Source organism: Eucalyptus grandis, chromosome 7 (genome assembly GCF_016545825.1).
Source record: "Eucalyptus grandis isolate ANBG69807.140 chromosome 7, ASM1654582v1, whole genome shotgun sequence".
Lineage (NCBI taxonomy): Eukaryota > Viridiplantae > Streptophyta > Magnoliopsida > Myrtales > Myrtaceae > Eucalyptus > Eucalyptus grandis.
In genome coordinates, this window is record NC_052618.1 from 44,031,913 (window position 1) to 44,051,342 (window position 19,430).

Sequence of the window (19,430 nt, forward strand, 5' to 3'; positions counted from 1 at the left end):
TTTCCCACGATAATTTCGTTGCTCGTTTCCTCCTCCATAGCCAATTCGTTCTCTGCTTTTTGGCCAAGGATTTCCTCATTTTAGTTTTCATCAACTTATAGTCCCTTTGTTGAAAAACCAGCATGCATCTAACTCCCTATGTACTCACCTAGGGTGCGTTTGTCTCACCAAAAAAATTAATGATTTGAATAATATTTTTTCTAAAAATAATCACTTATATTTCTTATAAAATCTTCACCATACACAAAAATATTTAGATATAAATTATTCTCGATAATGAAATAATTTTTCAAATCATTCACATTTCGCAAAATAAACGGAGTATTAATTAGCTACCTAAACATGAGATTTCTTAACTCTCAATAAACATTCCCAATTTTGTGCGTGCCAAATTTTAAAGGATTTTAGAGAAAAGATTCTATGTTGTGCACATATCGGTGGCGCAGAGCACGCACGTATGTGTACAAGACCCAGCGACAAGAGCTGGTTGACCCCCGCAAGGGCCGATCGACACACCACCCGGCTGCATGCCACGATTGCCATCGCCGGCTTAAGGCAAGGGCGCTCAACGGCGAAGCTGGGGCCTTTCTCTGAAAATTGTGCTATATGATCCTTTTTTTTTTAAGGTTTCACGTTCGTTCTGTCCTTTTTCTTTTGTCCTCAGTTTTTGTTTTATTTCTTCTTCTTCTTCTTTTCCAGGTTTTAATGATGTGGGTAATGGCGCGCCAAGCCACAGCAGCAAATGTGAGTCACACGCATGGCTGATTAGGGTTGTCGTGTCAAAATGCCAATCGGACCAACTTGATTTCAAGGATTAAATTGTTTTCGCTGAAAGAACACAAGGACCAATTTGGCCACAATCAAAATTCAAAAGCCAAATTGAGCATTAGATAAGAGTATAAGAATAGTTTCTAACCTTGTGCTCAAGTTACACTGACAGAATTTAATACTAGTAAAAGAGTGAGGGCACGTAAATAGTTGGTAAGCTGTGCAAATAAATGTTGGTAAATTATTGAACAGTTGGAATTTGAAAATAATTAAACGATGGTTAATTATGGCTCAAACAAAAGTTGGTTATTTCCTGTAAGAACTAGTAAATTTAACATCTTGCTAACTTTAAGAAATAACTTTGTAAAGTATTGAAGGTTGGTAATTGCAGGCAATCGATAACATTAAGGGTTGGTAATTTCCTAGAAGAGTTAATATATTTAATAGTTCGTATGCTCTTACTTATCAAACAAATGTTTGTAATTTACTCAAATAAGAATTAGTAAAGTTAAAATTAGTTGGTAACTTAACTCGCAAAACTCGATATCACCCAGATCAAATTAAGACTGGTAGTTTTGGATAAGATTTAGTAATTTTGAAGCGCCAATGAATTTTACAAAAATCTTAATAAAATATTGAAGCAATCCCTAATTTTGAAACGATTGGATAAATGTTGATAAGTGGACTCAAATAAGAATCGGTAATTTTCTATAAAAAGTTGGGAACATTAACACATCGGTAAATGATGTAAATAATGTTAGTAAATTATTAAAATAAGTAATTTAAGACAATCTAGCAACTGTTGGTACTTTCATAATAGTGTTGGTAATTTACTAATGTGTCATCAACTGAACAAGTTGCCGATCAAAATTTAATTGCTAATGTGTTTGGTAGTTATCATGCTTTTCACATGTTACCGGCATGAAACATTGTTCCAATTTTTACCCTACCAAAATGGTTGACTCTGTCCGGTTTTGGCTCACATAGTCAAGCTCATTTTACATATAACATATACATATTCTTGGACAAAAGTAAGAGATTTGTTTTAACCAAATAGAGAGAGAGAATCACTGGGGTTTGCCCCAATGGCTACCCTTTCAACATGGAATGGAAATGTTGAGGGTTCGAATCCCCACCTTCTCAGGGGTTGGGGTGGGGACAATATAATTTCAGGTGTGAGTTACAATTTTCACATCCAGCAAGGAGGTAGGGCGTCTAAGAGTGAGAGTTAGAATATGAATTGAGTAGGATTGACCAAAGAGAGAGAGAGAGAGAGAGAGAGAGAGAGAGAGAGATGTTGGAGAATAATGAGCACAACGTCTTAATTAGTTATAACTTCAATAGCAATCTTCCATCATGAAGAAAGGAACTATTAGCTCCATAGCAGTTGCAGTAGTGCATGTTCTGGATTGTACTTTTATGTAGGTTGTTATCTGCGACTTATAAATGCAAGGGCAAATGCTAGAAACGATTAGTAAATTCTATCAACAAAATAAGTGAGTATGAGAAAAAGAAGCTATGAATCACAAGAGAGAGATTTTACTTACTAAATAACCTCTTATTTGTGTAGCTAAAATTGAAAAGCTCTCTCACAACAAAGCATGGTAATCATCCTTGTTATAGACAACGTTTCGATTATCCTTTCCACCGCACGGATTGAGGTTTGTAAGGCCGAATGAATCGATTCCTACGAGTCCATGTTCAAAAAGCCTACTAGAATGGGCGTATCCAGAGTGGGCCGTGCGGACTATTTGAATATGAAAAGTTCGCGTGGATCTGGACCAAAGGACCCTTTCCTTTATCAATTTTTGCTAATGTGTTCATTATTCATTATTCATTACGAATTACGAATTAATCTTAGTAAATTATTAAAGCAATTGTTTCAAATTGTAATAAATGTTGAAAAGTGGACTCGGAATAAGAGTTGGTAATTTTCTATTTGTGACGAGATGCCACCGGTTAGCATTTTTGTAAATGTGTAAGTAACTTAATTACTTGTTATCACTGGATGAGTTGTTAGTTAAAATTTTGTTGCTAATGTATTTCGATAATTATCGCGCTTTTCACATGTACTAGCATGAAATAAAGTTCCGATTTTAACTCTTTGGAATTGTAGACTTGTTCAATTTCGGCTCATAGTCAAGTCATTTTACACTAAAACATGTACTTATTTATAGAACAAAGGCATGATATTCCTTTTTAATTTTTAAACCAATTAGAAAGAAAGAGAGGAATGTTGGACAACGAAGAGCATAAACTTCTTTATTACTTCTTAAAACTTCAATAGCAATCTTCCTCAATGAAAAAGAAACTATAAGTTATATAGCAGTTTCAGTGACCCATGTCTTCAAAATTGGATAGGTTAATCTGTACTTTCAAACAAGGTGTCATCTATGACGGAAAAAATACTAAAAGAGGCTTAAATTTATTGCATTGGTATCAATTCAATTATAAACCTTTTAATTTGACAAATTCAATCCTAAACATTTTCACAATAATACTAATTTAGTTCATCTCGATCAATTTTTGCCGGCCGATGCTCACATGGCAATTTTTGTTTTACTTTTGAATTTTTTATTAATTTTTTTCTTTTTCTTTTTTTCTTTTTTTTTTCTTTTTTTCTCTTCTTTCTCCTTGGACTATCCCCATAATATTCAGCAAGGCTTGCTGGCCACTGTTGAGGTGACTTCGCCTAGGGCCATAGGCGAGGTGGCTTCCCTTAGACTTGGGCAAGGCCAGCCTCTCCCGTGGCCCTGGGCGAGGCTAGGCAAGGGCCATGAGCCTAGCCTGCCACCAACAAGGGCTTTGCGGCCTTGGCCCAATGGTTGGCGAGCCTTAGTGGAGCCTCACCAACCATTGCAGGGAAAGTCCAAGGAGGAAGAAAGAAAAAAATGAAAATGAAAAATAAAATAAAAGGAAAGATTAGTATAAAAATTCAAAAAAAAAAAAATTTAAAAATTGCAACATTAGTGTTGGTCGAATGACCGGTGTCTACGTCGTCGCTGACCAGCCAAAATCGGCCGAATAAACTGAATTGGTACTAATGTAAAAATGTTTAAGACTAAATTGGCTCAATTGAAATGTTTAAGATTGAATTTGTATTAGTATAATAGGTTTATGATTTTTTTTTTACTTTTTTCTCACCTACAACTAGGGATGTCAAAAAAGCCCGGCCTAACTTGACTCAAAATTTTAGGGTATTTTGGGATTGGGCCTTAGATATCTTCGGGTAAGGGTCTAAATACGTGGGCATGTATTCGATTCCCTCCATTTCCGAATAGTTATCATGGCCGTTCGTACCAGGCCATTGATTTTTTTCTTCGAGTGGTCTATTCAGTTATCATGTTTGTCGAGTTCCTTGCCTTAGCTTTTGGACTTGATTCCTCACTGCCTTGAAGTGACTGGCATGGCATGTTGTTAGGTTTAGCTGAGTTTACCCCGGCACGAAAGGAAAGGCCGGAAATGAAGCCCCACCTTGTTGGGATTTCGTCTTTGTTTCTATGGAAGTTCTTTGGAGTTTGGAATCTCTCTGTTTTATTTGCATGAAGCGGGCAATTGTGCTTAGAAGAGGGTTTTTGTCGTTGATGGGTTCCCTGTAAATTGCTTTGTTTCTTGCTTCTTTTATCCTTTCCGCGTGCGATATCAGAATGTTAAACTCTCGTCTCTGTATAGAGGTGTGCTGCTTCATTTTCTCGACTGGCCTAATGCTTCTTCGTTCATGGCTTTTGGGTTTTGCCTAGTAGCTTTGAGTGGGCTTTCTGAGAGGTAGATTGAATGCGGCAATTTAGATGGATGGTCTTGAACTGGATATCAAGGAGAATGCAGAATGTTTTGCTGGTCTTTTAGGTTGATGTTCTTTCAATCCCTCTTTCAGAGATTGTTGATATTTTAATTATATTTTTCCCAATCTAATGCTACTTTCAGACTGCATTACTAAGATTATTGATTATTTGATGCCCATTATTGGGCACCTTGACAGCAGTTTACTGTTTGTCCTGTCCAACTATTTTCCTTGACTTTGACTTGATACTCTCTTGATTTATTAGCTTGTTGATGTCTGTAATTTTTTTTCCAGAACAAGAAGGTAAGGGAGGTGGGGATTCTGAAAAAGGACCATGAAACCTTGAAGGAGCAGATTGAGAAGCTGGAGATGATGATGAGTAAGTGTTGAAATTGTTGATTTTCCTCATTCAATCGCAGCTTGTTATTTTCTTCCATTTAAGTTGGATTTCGCATTTTGCAGGGATTGGGTAGGCTTTCCTTGGCTGCGGCATCAGCAGATCAGTCAGCTGCAAGTGTGTGGTCCAAGCAAGAATAAAGGAGATCACTGCTAAGGTATGCAGAATTTGGGAGCTAACCTTACACCAAAAACTGACATTTGATAATGGCATCATTAGGCAAGTGAGGTTACAAGCGAAGAGCCACTATAGTAATTTTTTTCTTTTTTGAAGTGAGGGACTATATCGACGATATTTGTTCATCTCGGCAGGTGCTGGACTATCATTTGCAACAGTGGCAGTGTTTGGTTGGACCTTTGGACAGGAATCCACCATTTGTTTCAACTCTACCGATTAGATACCATGGCTACGCATGTCAACTTCTTGGAGTGGTAGGTGAACAAAACTGAAGTGTTCATTTTGCTTCCTTAAAATAAAATCGAGATGGAGTTGTCAATTGTGGATGTTTTTGTGGCTACATCTTTTGAAATCTTTTGGTTTTACACTTCCAAATTACTAGCTTTGCAGATTTATATGATGACCAGTTGCTTGTTTTTGGGGAGACTGTATTGTGAAAGCCTGTTATAAATTGACATGCCATTGATGATGTCATAATAACTATGATCAAATATTTATGATGCAGGAGTGCATGATCAAGTAGCTACAATGTTCAGAACTTTTGGTTGGTCATTCTGATAAATTTGTGGACTCAACAACAAATAGAAGTTTAAGAAATGAGAAAAAGAGTGAAACAAGTGTAGGCAATTACACTAAGTTGTCCCTTAGTTGAGATGTCTAATGCTTAGACTCATAAGCCATTGTGAAAATATATTCATCTTAAAATAAAAAGAGAGAGAACCCGAAACCCAAACTAGACCGGCCCAGCCCAATCGCTCGAGTTATTTGCCATTCGGGTCTCAGGTCGAGTAGGGTCAAGCACATTCCTATAGTTTTTCAGGTTGGGTTGAGTATCATGGAAACCTAGTCCAACCTAACACATTGACATCCCCTCCTTGTGACTCACAAATGGGAGAACAAATGGTAGAAACAATTAGCAACATCTATCAACAAAATAAATGAGTATGAGAAAAAGAAAATATGAATAGAGAGAGAAATATATATATATATGCATATTTAACTTACTAAATAATTTCTTATTTGCATAGTTGGAATTTTAAAGCTCTCTTGAACCAAAGCATGATAATCAACCTCCCTATCAATAATTTTTTGATAATCCTATCCACTGTTTGAAAATAGGAGATCCTTCAAGATTGATTGACATGTAATATGCTGCAGAATCCCATAAGCGCCATTTCAAAGCCCAATCACAATCCTGAGTAAAACCAATTAACAACAAAGTCGCCTTCATTAGATTCATCTTCACTTGAATCGTGATCATGTTGTCTCTCCATTTCATTCTGCTCATCCCCCGAACAGATTTTCATAAGAGGAGCTCCATAAAGTCCATTGTTGCTGCAATAAACAGATTGATCTTCTACAGTGCTTAGATGATTGCTTGATGGAATGAGACCAGATAAATTGTCAAATGAAAAATTCATATGACTTAGAAAGTCTAAATTGGATATTCTAGGAGGGATTTCACCCGATAGTTATTGGATAGATCAAGTGATTCCAAATATCTCAAGTTGCCAATATCTGAAGCGATTTTTCCGATTAACTTATTTTGGGAGAGGTTCAAATTTTCAAGTCGAGCAAGCCTAGTTAGCCCTTCTGATATTTGTCCTTCTAAGGTGTTGCTTGAAAGGCCAACAGAAAATAAATATTGGAGAGAGCTGGTGAATTCTAGGCTTGTTCCTTTTATATTAACCATAATAGGAATCTTAAGCATGTCTTCCACATATGAAGTATCAATGGAATCAGCCCTCATTAGGGAGATGTTGCTAAAACAAGGAGGAATGACTCCAGAAAGGTTGTTATGGGCTAGGCTTAGATACCGGAGTTTATGAAGTTGACACAGCCATAAAGAAATGTCCCAAGTAAAGTAATTTCTACTGCTATTCATAAATTATGATTCTCCCTAAATGATCATTATTAGGTTCAACCTATGTGGAACTTAGCAAAGAAAATGATGGTACCTCGGGCCCCAAAGTCTACTTTAGGCTTTTATTTGAGAACTTGACGGTACTTTGGACCATTGTTTGGAACTTTCCCTTGGTAAACATGATTGAGCAATATCAAGTGTACTGTTTGAATTACTAAGGAGTGAGAAGCAATTACTTAGGATTTACCTAGGCAGAAATTACTAAGCAGTGAGAAGCATTCAACAAGCAATCATTTATTTTTCGCCTTTTCAGTAAGATTGGAATGCATGATAAGTGACAATGTGTTGTTGCCGCCACGAGTATTTGGCCACATAAGGATATTTCCTATGTAATATTCTGGTCATTTCCTTTGGTGAAAGTATCGCTAATCAATTGAGTCGGCAGGTTGACCAACGTTTTCTTTACGATGGCTAAAGCTCCGACATCACGAAAACAAGAAAAGACCGCGATTACTTTAGACGAACCGTGTCCATTGGTCCAACAATCAATACACGTCCGAAGACCTTGACTTGTTGACTTCCGGAGCGCGCGCCCGACAAAGACCTTGACTTCTGGAATTTATTTAACTTCCATAGGTAAGCTGGTTCAAGTTCTATTAAAAAATTCATTATTGTCGTCGTTTTTCTTTCTTCAATAATTGATGCAAGTTTTATATTTGTATGCATTGATTTAGTGATTATCTGTTCATTTTGGATGATTGAAAGAGCATATTTCTCTTCTAGTGCTGTGCTTGCTAGTAGGATTAATTGAACACAACGTGATACGTCAGAATCATCTACCAATCCACTCATAACCCGATTATAATTATTTCGTTTAATGTCACAAATGACTGCTGAGAAATTGCTAGGATTTGCAATAAAAGAGACTATTTGTTGAAATTGTATGGTCAGTGGAACAAGACGAATCAAGTCAAAAACAACTTCCGACGTGCTTTGCCTAAGTTCAATCGTGGCAGCCCCAAAACCTGTTTACAAATTTTCCACCGCACCCATGACTTTTAATCGTGGTCTTTTCTTGGATAATTTGTGATGAAAATCACCTGTTGGATGATAAACGTAATGTTCAAGTTGGTGCACGAGGTAAACTTTTGAATTTGAAACTAATGGCCTCATCTTCACTGCAAGGCCTCCTCTTCCTCTAAGCTAGAAGATCCCGTTTCGCCCATTCTTCAAGTTTTATTGTCCCTAGCTGCTCCGAACGAGAACTGCAGCTCATGAAGACGAACGAGAGGCTAAAACAGGGAACTCTGTTTCTCCATCGAGAAAAGAGAGAGAGAGAGAGAGAGAGAGAGTTCCCCAATTTTAAATGAACCGTTCTATTCATTTTGCCAAGTTAGACCAAGAATTTTTCACGTTCAACTTCAATTCCTCTTAAAAGAACCACGTAGGAGTCGAAGTTTAATTTAAAATAACATATAGGATGAACTGCCAAATATTATCGCGAAAGGTACTTAAGTGAGCATTTTCCACCAATGCAGTATTCAAGCGATCACTCGAAATGTCCCGGCACTAAAATAAAAGCCGTATGAAAATTATAAAACTTTTAGTGAATTTATCCAAACTAAAATAACATGTTACACAACAAAGTTCAAAAACAAAAAAGTGCTACATATGAGATCGACATTACCAATAACCATTCATCAGCTCACATGGCAGGCATTTTTTTCTTTCCAACTAACCCTCATTGTCATCTCAAACATACACACACCTATATACCTCACATAAGAAACGTTTGTGAGGGACAGTCTCATCGAGCCAGGGCCCTAAGGGCGACAGAGGATTGGATTGTCATTGTTCTGCATCAAGAATCATGGATTCCAAATCAAGTACATGAATCTCTTTCTTCTCTTTCAATATGTTTGAGTTTCCAGCTATGTCGATCTTGGGAAGCCGTTTCGAAGGCCAACACGAACAACTTGGCTGGAAAAATCCCTGTTGAACCAGAGAATCATATCACGTTAAAGCCATCTTGATCTTCACAATACTTCTTTTTCTAGTTCAATTCCCACATTTAAAAATAGTATTCTCTTAGGTCACCTTGACTCATCATACAATCACCTCAAGGGCCCAATTCCAAATAATGGAAAAATGAACAAAACTGCAGCACCATAGTTACTGCAGCGCCAAAATACGGAGGAAGAAGAAGAAGAAGCAGAAACGAAACTTGGTCGTCACACACTGAGTCACGACCATATAAATCGAGTCGACTCCATCAGAAGACATCAACGACGCTCCTCCTTCATTCTCACGCACAGAGAGAGCGAGAGAGAGAGAGAGAGAGAGAGAGAGAAGCGTCTAGAGGGAGAAACGTGACTTCGACTTCTCGCCAGCCGCCCCTCCTCCTGGTGGCGACGCTGTCGCTGGGGCCACCGTCCTCGCAGAGGTGCTGAGGCCAGCGACACAGATGTGCGGATCGACAACGCTCGTGTCGTGCATCTGCAATATCGTGTCGACAAACCGTCAGACACCTGCCGCAACCCGCTCATTGAGGCGGCGACCTACGACCTATCTTGCCACGGCGCCCTCTACTACACCCCCGCCCGCTCACCTCCATGGGGATCAACGTCACTCGGGCTCTACAGCTCCTGCGGAAATGTGGCGTGTCTTTCGTCTGCGGCCTCTACACTGGTACGATCGCCTACCCTCTCGTGTCCACGGTTTTCGGAGGAAAACCTTTGAAGGGGAAGGGAAAAAGATTCGAGAGGGAGGAACGAATTCGGTTTGGAAAAAAACTCGATCTGCGATTCAGAAGAGCGTTCTTATAACGAGATCGAATGAAGATTTCTGAGTCATTTTTTGAACATTCGAAACTGAGATTTGGCCTGTTTTGGAACTGAATCGAGCTTGCTCATGCGACAACTCCTTTCTTTTGAGTTTCCATATGAACAATTAACATCGAAAAAGGTTTTCTGAGACGGAATCCCTCGTTTTGCAGTGAGCGCTATGATTCCATCGTCAACACCATTACCAGGTTAGAAAATTTGTTTCCATTTTCCTTTCTGGGTCGTGAAACCACATTTCCTGATACCGTTTGTCTCGGCAATTGACGAAACCCAAGCCCACAGCAACAGGTATGGGTACATGATGAGGTCCATTCTGGCTGCATTATTCATTTACTTTTTAGTCATTGGATCTCGCTTCCTATTTCGACGTGCAACAAGGAGTGTGCAATTAGAGACTACTCAAACTACTGAGCACAATGGAAATTTCTTGTCAATATGGAATTATGATGGGAGGATTGCATATGATGACATAATCAATGCAACAGAGGACTTCGACCTCAAATATTGCATCGGGACCGGCGGCTATGGTAGCGTCTATAGAGCGCAATTGCCCAATGAGAAAGTCGTGGCATTGAAGAAACTTCACCATCTTGAAGCAGAGGACCCATCCTTTGACAAGAGCTTTCGAAATGAAGTGGAACACTTGACGAAAGTTAGGCATAGAAGCATAATCAAGCTCCATGGTTTCTGCTTACATAGTCGATGCATGTTCTTGATTTACGAATACATGGAAAATGGGAGTCTCTTCTGTATTTTGAGAGATGATGTCCAAGCATTGGAATTGGATTGGTCCAAAAGAGTGGATCTCGTTCAGGATATGGCACATGCTTTGTCTTACATGCACCATGATTGCGCTCAGCCAATTGTTCATCGAGACATATCTAGTAACAACATCTTACTAAATAGCAAAATGCAGGCTTTTGTATCAGATTTTGGCACTGCAAGACTTCTGGATCATGATTCCTCATCTAACTTCACTGCAAATATAGCTGGCACCTATGGATACATTGCACCAGGTAAGCAATACTTTATGCTCCATATATTTTTATTTTTATTTTTACCTGAAAGTTACTACTAGAGGCACAAGTCAAATTAACGACATTGTAAAAGTTTCACTATCCATGCACATCAATGACTTGTAGACTCGCAGTGTACTAGCCGACAATAGCTTAGAATTGGTTGTGCCTCGATTAGGGATGGCAAAATGTCCCCGGGGAACCACCCCGTTCGCTGCCCAACCCCACCTCTCCTCCCCTGACGTCTCCGAACGGGGGGTTGCCGCAGTGGAAGCTGGCGCTGATAGTGGGGATTGGGATTGGGGGGCTCATTGTGGGGGTGGGGGGTTTGGGGTTTGGGCGATTAAGGGTGTGGTCATCCCATCCAAAGCCTCAACTGCCAAAATTCTTATTCTTTTTGCATTTTTTTTCCAGAGCTTGCGTATACTTTGGTTGTTAATGAGAAATGCGACGTATATAGCTTTGGAGTAGTGGCAATGGAAACAATGATGGGTGAGCATCCAAGAGATATTGTATCTACGTTGTCGACATCCTCTGGAGAAGATATCATGCTACATAAAATCTTAGACCCACGGTTGCCTATTCCAAAAAGAACTCCATTGCAGGAAGTATTGTTCAGATAGTTTCTCTGGCGATTGCCTGCTTGAGTGCTAATCCAAAGTCTCGACCAACTATGAGGCAAATCTCGGAAGCTTTTCTAGTTCGAAAGGTACCATTGGCGAAGCCCTTCCATGAGATCTCATTGGCTCAGCTTCGAGATAACAATAGATCATGGTTGGAAGGTGAATCGGCAGACGCTTCATCAGGATTAAACGATGTGTAAGGGTCATTAAGTCCTTGTCCCAATGATAAGTGAAGAGAGATTGATAAGATGATGTGCAATTTGGGGAAAGTGACTGAGGATTATAGAAGTGTATGGCTTCTGCAAATTGTCGAGTCATGTTAAACTTTTTCCATACTATGCTATAGGAGTGAGAAGCAGTTTACGAAGGAGATCCATTTATTTTTTGTCTTTCCAGTAAGATTGTAACTTAAGATTGATAATAATGTAATGAGAAATAATGTGAAACACACTAGTCCCAATATAAAACACGAGCACCCATATACAATTTCTATAACATAATTGATTCTATTCAAGTTACTTATAAAACAAGTCTATTTGATATTTATTTCTTTCCATTAAAGACGGGTAAAGCTCATATTTTAAGGCCTAACATCACCAAAAAGTCCATGAAGATCATGACTTATCACGAAGCATATAACACATAGTGGCTCAGAAAATCAACATATGAAACCCCAATAGACCTACTACATGTTAGAGTCCTCATGGTCCTAAAATCAACACATAGGACACTCGAATTGCATACGCTCCACTAAAAACCTTGACTTGATGAATGGGTACACGTGCCATGCAAAAAATGCGTTCTGGTTTTAAGTTATGCTTTTTTTTCTTTTCTTTTTTGTCTCACTCATCTCTTCTATGTACATTTATGTGTGATAATCATGGAAATCGAACCCCAGACTTGGTACTCTCCGGTCCCATCCCCCCAAATCCCTTTACTAATAGGGTCACATGCCTATTGGCGATTTAAATTCTAATTGAATTATCGAAATTTATTGATTTTCAAACCAGCGGTATATTTTCTCGATGGAGGGGCTGAAACTTCTTTAGGATGTACGATTCTTAGGACACTTCAACTTAGGACTCAATCCTTTGTATGATCCTGTACTTGTGAATTAATTAATCCTATTGCAGATCCAATTTTTCTCCTGAATTATATATGTGTGTGATAGAGGGATATATGTGTGATAGAGGGATATATGTGTGAAAGTCCCCCTCTATCGAGGCCAAACAAAAGCAACACGTGTTACACCACTAAAATTAAACCAAGAACAGTACCTTTTTTACTAACCAGTGAGAAGACCTTTTCGTTTTCATGCTCGTTTCGAACACGTTTGCCACGAAGTTGAACCCAAGAATTAAAAGACCGACATCATCTAACCATTGAAATTCATTGGGATCTTGTGCATCTGATTCATGCAGGCTTGGCTTGTGTACGCATTAAAACCACCGGGCCCAACGCCTCGCGACCACTTAATGACTCGTACAGGGAAACTTGGTGACGTTGGTGACATGAGACTCGTAACGTTTTTGTCGGTGCAAGAAGACTTCGAGTCGTCTTGAAGTCTTTCGACGAACAAGACAAAATGCTAGAGAAAAAGTAAATAAAAGAGAAATCGCATCCGCCGTGTTCCATCCGGAGGAGGACCTTTCTCAATGCCTTGTGACATGTGATTAGCAAATGAACTCCAACAAGCGAAGAGTAGATTGGTATAATGATGCTGCCAATTGGAGAACGTGGTTGACAATATGAAGTTTGTGGACAAAAGATCGCTTCATGTGTCAAAAATTGACACAAATGAACACTTAAGTGCCAAAAGTTACGAAAATGACACTTAAATGCCACATTTTTGAAAAAATGAGACAGCTAAGTGCCACCTCCGGCGAAGCCAACCGGAAATTATACGTGGCAATTAAATATTAATATTTCTCGCCTACGTGGCTTGCCGGAGAGCTAACTCAGCTCTAATTCACCTAAAACAACATCGTTTCTATACTTGGCCAAAATAGAACCCTTAAATCGGCCAAAATGACATCGTCTCCCCAATTGCCTTAAATCTAAAACCCTAAATTGGGCAAAATCCCATTGAAACGCTAGAGCCCTAATCCCGAACCCTAATTCGATTTGCCCCAAATTTTATAGTCGAATATTGGAAATGGAAAGCATGACTTTTAATAGCGGCTCATATTCCTCTTGTCAAAGTGAAGGAGAAGGCAAGTGTTTCTGTTTTTGTGGGTTACTCAGTCCAAGAAGAATATCGTGGACTCGAATGAATCCCAGGAAAAGATTCTATGGATGTGCCCAATACAAAGAATGGTAGAAGTGCTAATATTTCAAATGGGTCGTTCTCTCATCGAGCCACAAATGTGATATTGGATCTACTTGATGGATGTCATCAACCTCTATCTACACTTGTGGACAACTTGAACGATGTTGACTCAATACAAGCTCAAGTATCTGAAAGTGCTAGTATGAATACCTAGAATGGGGTGAATAGGTGTGAAAACAGATTTTGCAAAATGCAATGAAAAACTTTACTTTTAATCTGAGTCAGGTTGACTTCAGACTTTGTAGAATGATTCAGACTTTAACAGTTATATCTAAGTGCGGAAATATATGGCCGTAAGTAAAGTAGAGGAGTTCAGGGAAAAAAAATAAGAACACAAAGTTTATAGTGGTTTGGCTTAGATCAAACCTACGTCCACTCTCCCACGCTAACAGCCTTCTGGCTGGATTCCGCTATGCAATCAATAAGAGATTACAACTTTGAGTGCAAATACTTAAAGGTAGATCACACTATCTCATTAAGTCACTCTTTTGGTATTTCTCTCACGATCACAAACGTTTAATTTCACAAGAGACAAGTGTATGATCGAAGGTAGCTCAGACTTTGGAATTATAAATTCTACGCTCCGTCTTTTATTTACTCATCGGTTCTTAATCTCCTTAATTACCCATCCACTTCCAAACTAGCTGTTGGATAGTATCTTGAGGATCATCTTCCAATCTACCCATTAGATAGATCTATATCTAAAAGATTTGGTAACCGTTGAGTGATAGAAGTAGAATCCCAAATTGATTCTGATTGCCCATACAAACAGAATCTTGATTTCCATAAGTAGAGCTTCTTTGTATGGAAAGTTCTTGTCTTTAAGGTCTAATTGTCAATCAATTAGATTGAGTCAATCAAATCAATCTTGATGTAGAATCCAAATTAGATCACTAGCTATTATACATTTATGGCTTGTGTTACATTCTATCTCATTCTAGATGTAAAGTCTGAGAGCAATAGACTTACAATCTGAGTATAAGTGTAATAAACTTTATAATCTAAGTTTGAGTTCGATAAACTTTAGAATCTGAGTCTAAACATATTTTGCTTCTGAACAGATTTAGCTTTAAGGTCTGGACACAGTCTGAATAAGTTCAGCTTCAGCATAGAGTCTGTATTCTCGTTCTTCCAAGTATAGACTTTGACATGCATAGTCTATTACTCAACCATTAAACACGTTAGTAGCTTTTGATTTACTTTATCATATTCAAAACATCATAAGGGATTTCCCTAACAATCTCCCCATTTTTTATGATGATAAAACAATCTCTAAATATGCAAATGTGTAATCACACTTTCTAAAATAATGACAAATCAATCATCAAATTTTAGATTTTAAAAAATGTGATTTGAATCAAAAGACAGCAAATAGATTGAGCATAACAATATATATAAAAATAATCGCAGCTCAATATTATGCAATAAATAATATCAACCAATCAACACATATGCATATTTATATTCTCTCTCCCTTTTTGTCATAATCAAAAAGCGATAATAGTGGAAATGATATCACGTAGAGAATATAAATAATATATATATCTTGCATGAAATACAATTTCCAAAAAATTAGCTTTTACAAAGTAAGTCGAATATCAAAGATATGTAATATAGCTCACTTCGATCATATATATCAGCAAATATCTAATAAAAATCACAGATGCATTATAAAATTCACTTGACCCATTTTGTCATAATAAAATGATAATATCAATAAAAGATTTGTTAATGACAAAAGGTAATAAAAGATGCACTAACCGGACCTTGACAAATTCTGTCACATTTACCTTTTCGTTCCTTTCATAATAATCAAGATCATGATCGATTCAAAAAGATTTTTCCATAATTGATTAATGCTCCCCCTCAATTTGTTGCCTTTTTTAATTTGATCACGAATCTTTCCATTTTTTTTATTCACTTTCTCTCCCTTTCGTACGTCACATAAGGGATTTCCTCAATAATTTGCAAAACTTTGCACAAGGAAGAGAATCTTTGAGCTTCCTTCCTCTGATTTTACGAGTCAGACTTGCCATCTTCACATGAGATATTTTTTTTATTGCACCATGATTTGTGTAGATTCGTAATCATTCTTCCCTTATTGAATTTCCTTAATCAACTCATTTCCTTTTTGGTATCCATCAATTTGAATCCTTCCATTTCGTTAGAGCAAAATATAAAATCTCCATAAATAATCAAATATTCTTTCCTAACTTATCATAACATATTATTTAAGGAAAGAATATTATGCATAAAAATATCTTGAAAAAGAAAATCTTACTTAGTCAAAGCACGATAAAATCAGAGAGAATAAAATTCTTGAGTATCTAAAGAATATCTTGCATAATAAATTAATATAATGTAAAACAGATTTTCACTTTGCAAAATATGACAAAATCTGAAAGCATAAAATTAAACCAAATAAACTCAATTGTCTATTAGCAAGATTTCAAAAATAATCATACATATTAAATTAAATCTCAACTCACGAATCACAAAAAAAAATCATACAATTCTTTCTTCGATAAAATAAAATATGATCATTATAATATCTAAATCAACCAATGATATATCGAAAATCAAGTATAATGAGAATTATTGCCCAAATCAAATTGAGTATAAAAAATTCCTTACCAAATTCTCTTTCTTCTTCTCCTTTTATTTCCTGCAAAAAATAACTCATCTTTTTTTTTGTACCCATTTTTTCTTGGGTCCATGAGAGTTTGTAGAATATGTTGTTTTTACCCAATTTTTCTTAACATGTTTCCAAACTTTAGGATATTCTTTCTCAAAATGTTTTGAGTCTCCATAATTTGAACACTTGAGGGCATTTCGACCAACAGGTTTTGTAAAAATCCTTTCAAAATGCTTTTTGTACGCAAGTTTAGAAGGTATTTGTCTAAGTCTCTCCTTGACTTAGGAAAATCTATTAAAGAATCACTTTCCTTATTGAAACCAAATCCAGATTATTATTGTAAGGTACTTGTATGGAAATGATATGCTCTAATGTTTTTGAACCCTTTGAAAATTTTGTCAAAATATTTGAAAATTCTTTCTTTAAAAAATCATTTTCTTTGAAATGTAAATCTCCACTTTCTTTTGTTTGTGGAAAATCTTTTTGCAAAATTTCAAACTTTTCATTTTCGAGAAAGATCATGTTGCCTAAGCCATGAACTCTCATTTTTTAGTTCGGAAATCCTTTTAAGAGAAGATTTGAGATTTAAGCAAACCTCATTTATATACTTTGAATGAATTTTTGAATGGCTTATCTCGATTTCCTCATTGGATTCTGAGTCTATGTTTGAGTCAGACTTTGATTTTGAGTCTATGTCTAAGTCAGACTCTGATTCCGAATTTGAGTCTGAGTCTGAATGTGCCATCAAGCATATATTTTCTTGCTTGTCATCTTCTTTCATGGTTCTTTTCTGGTCATTCTGCTTGTATTGTTTTCTTTCACTGAATTTCCTCCCTTTTCTACTCAGCTTTTTGAATTTTGTGATCATAAAAGCAAGTTCTTCGTCGTCCATGTCATTTTCTAAGCCTATATCATCATAATCAGCATTAGATTTTAAAGTAATGGACTTCTTACCTTCAGGATCTTTGTTGTTGATTTGTTCCACTTCATAGAATTAAAGAGTGACAATCAATTTATCAATAGAGAGTGGCATAATCCTCTGAGTCTTCCAGATTAAGGTCTTGACACGGTTCCAATCTTTTGAAAGACCTCGCAAAAATTTGTTGACCTTCATTAGGGCAGAAATTGGTTGACCTTGATATGTTAAACCATTTACAATTTCTGTAAAATGGCTAAACATATCTCCAATCGACTCTCCTTGCTTCATCTTGAAGGATTCATATATGTAGAGCAAGAAGTTTACTTTTGTCTCTTTTACACGATCAGTCCCTTCATAAGTGACATGAAGTCTATCACAAACTTCTTTTGATGTTTCACATGAAAAGATTATCTTATATTCAGTAGGAGACAAAATGTAGTATAAAGAATAAATGGCTTTTGCATCAAGAGCATCTCTTTTGGATATCTCCGTCCAAGACATAGGAACAGGGGGTTTGGTTTCTTTGTCTTTGCCATTTTTATTTGATGTAGATGCAGCAATGGGATTGATTCCTTTTTCCATAACATCCCATTGCAAGGGATTTCTAAATCTTAAGAATGCTTTCATTTTGTTCTTCCACACATTGTATTCCTTTCTATCAAAATATGGTGGCTTGGTATTGCTTTGCCCTTCCATAAATCCTGGTGCCAAGATACTAATTATAGAAGATCTCTAGCTCAAAAGTAAAAACACTTTTATAAACCGAGCACTTGGCTTTGATACCAATTGAAAGTGCTAGTATGAACACTTAGAGAGGGGTGAATAGGTGTGAAAATAGATTTTGCAAAATGCAATGAAAAACTTTACTTTTAATCTGAGTCTGGTTGACTTCAGACTTTGCAGAATGATTCAGACTTTAACAGTTATATCTAAGTGCAGAAATATATGGCAGTAAGTAAAGTAGAGGAATTTAGGGAAGAGAATAAGAACATAAAATTTATAGTGGTTCGACTTAGATCAAGCCCACATCCACTCTTGTACGTTAACAGCCTTTTGGTTGGATTCCAATATGCAATTAATAAGAGATTACAACTTTAAGTGCAAACACTTAGAGGTGGATCACACTATCTCACTAAGTCACTCTTTTGGTATTTCTCTCATGATCACAAACATTTAAGCTCACAAGAGACAAGTGTATGATCGAAGGTAGCTCAGACGTTGGAATTATTTATACGCTCCGTCTCTTACTTGCTCATCAGTCCTTGATCTCCTTAAATACTCATCCACTTCTAAACTAGCCGTTGGACGGTATCTAGAGGATCATCTTCCAATATACCCATTAGACATATCTGTATCTAGAAGATTTGATAGCCATTGAGTGATAGAAGTAGAATCCCAAATTGATTCTAATCATCCATACAAACAGAATTTTAGTTTCCATAAGTAGAGCTTTTTGTATGGAAAGTTCTTGTCTTCAAGGTCCAATTGTCAATCAATTAGATTGAGTCAATCAAATTAATCTTGATGTAGAATTCAAACCAGATCACTAGTCATTATACATTTAGGGCTTGTATTATGTTATGTCTCATTCTGGATGTAAAGTCTAATAGCAATAGACTTTACAATCTAAGTCTAAGTGCAATAGACTTTATAATCTGAGTATGAGTGCGATAGACTTTAGAATCTGAGTCTGAACATATTATACTTCTAAACAGATTTAGCTTTAAGGTTTGGACACAGTCTAAATAAGTTCAGCTTCAACATAGAGTTTGTCTTCTGGTTCTTCCAAGTATAGACTTTGACAATATCATTTATATGTTTTATCATCTGCATAGTTTATTATTCAACCATTAAAGACATTAGTTGCCTTTGATTTATTTCGTCATCTTCAAAACATCATAAGGGATTTCCCTAATAACATCTTCTGCTAATTATTTGAAGAATAAAGTTTCAATGATGAAAATTGAACGGAAGTGTTACCAAGCACTTATTATGTTGCTATTTTTTTTATCTATCATACTTTATGATGAAATGTAAAGTATTGGAAGATGAGAAAAAGTTTCTTCGACTGCCATAGT

The 19,430-nt window shown here is 36.9% G+C and overlaps 1 protein-coding gene and 1 long non-coding RNA gene across 2 annotated transcripts; both read left to right on the forward strand.

Moving 5' to 3' along the window:
- Window positions 1-4,177: 4,177 nt before the first annotated feature.
- LOC120295375 lies at window positions 4,178-7,658 on the forward strand. The gene is made up of 5 exons (XR_005552734.1): window positions 4,178-4,614; window positions 4,844-4,928; window positions 5,012-5,103; window positions 5,258-5,377; window positions 7,433-7,658. It is a non-coding gene; the product is annotated as an uncharacterized LOC120295375 (long non-coding RNA).
- Window positions 7,659-9,599: 1,941 nt separating this feature from the next.
- On the forward strand, window positions 9,600-11,835 carry LOC104429271 (MDIS1-interacting receptor like kinase 2-like). Its single transcript, XM_039317844.1, has 4 exons — window positions 9,600-9,766; window positions 9,983-10,018; window positions 10,119-10,846; window positions 11,261-11,835. Exons 1-4 carry the CDS (start codon window positions 9,600-9,602, stop codon window positions 11,467-11,469), a joined length of 1,140 nt encoding a protein of 379 aa, XP_039173778.1. The 3' UTR covers window positions 11,470-11,835.
- Window positions 11,836-19,430: the final 7,595 nt, after the last annotated feature.

Bases quoted from the DNA above. Each gene is read 5' to 3' on its own strand.
- LOC104429271 (XM_039317844.1), top strand. From the start codon at position 9,600: ATGGGGATCAACGTCACTCGGGCTCTACAGCTCCTGCGGAAATGTGGC. The intron at 10,019-10,118 runs GTTAGAAAATTT...CCACAGCAACAG, and splicing joins ATCGTCAACACCATTACCAG to GTATGGGTACATGATGAGGT. The intron at 10,847-11,260 runs GTAAGCAATACT...TTTTTTTTCCAG, and splicing joins CTATGGATACATTGCACCAG to AGCTTGCGTATACTTTGGTT.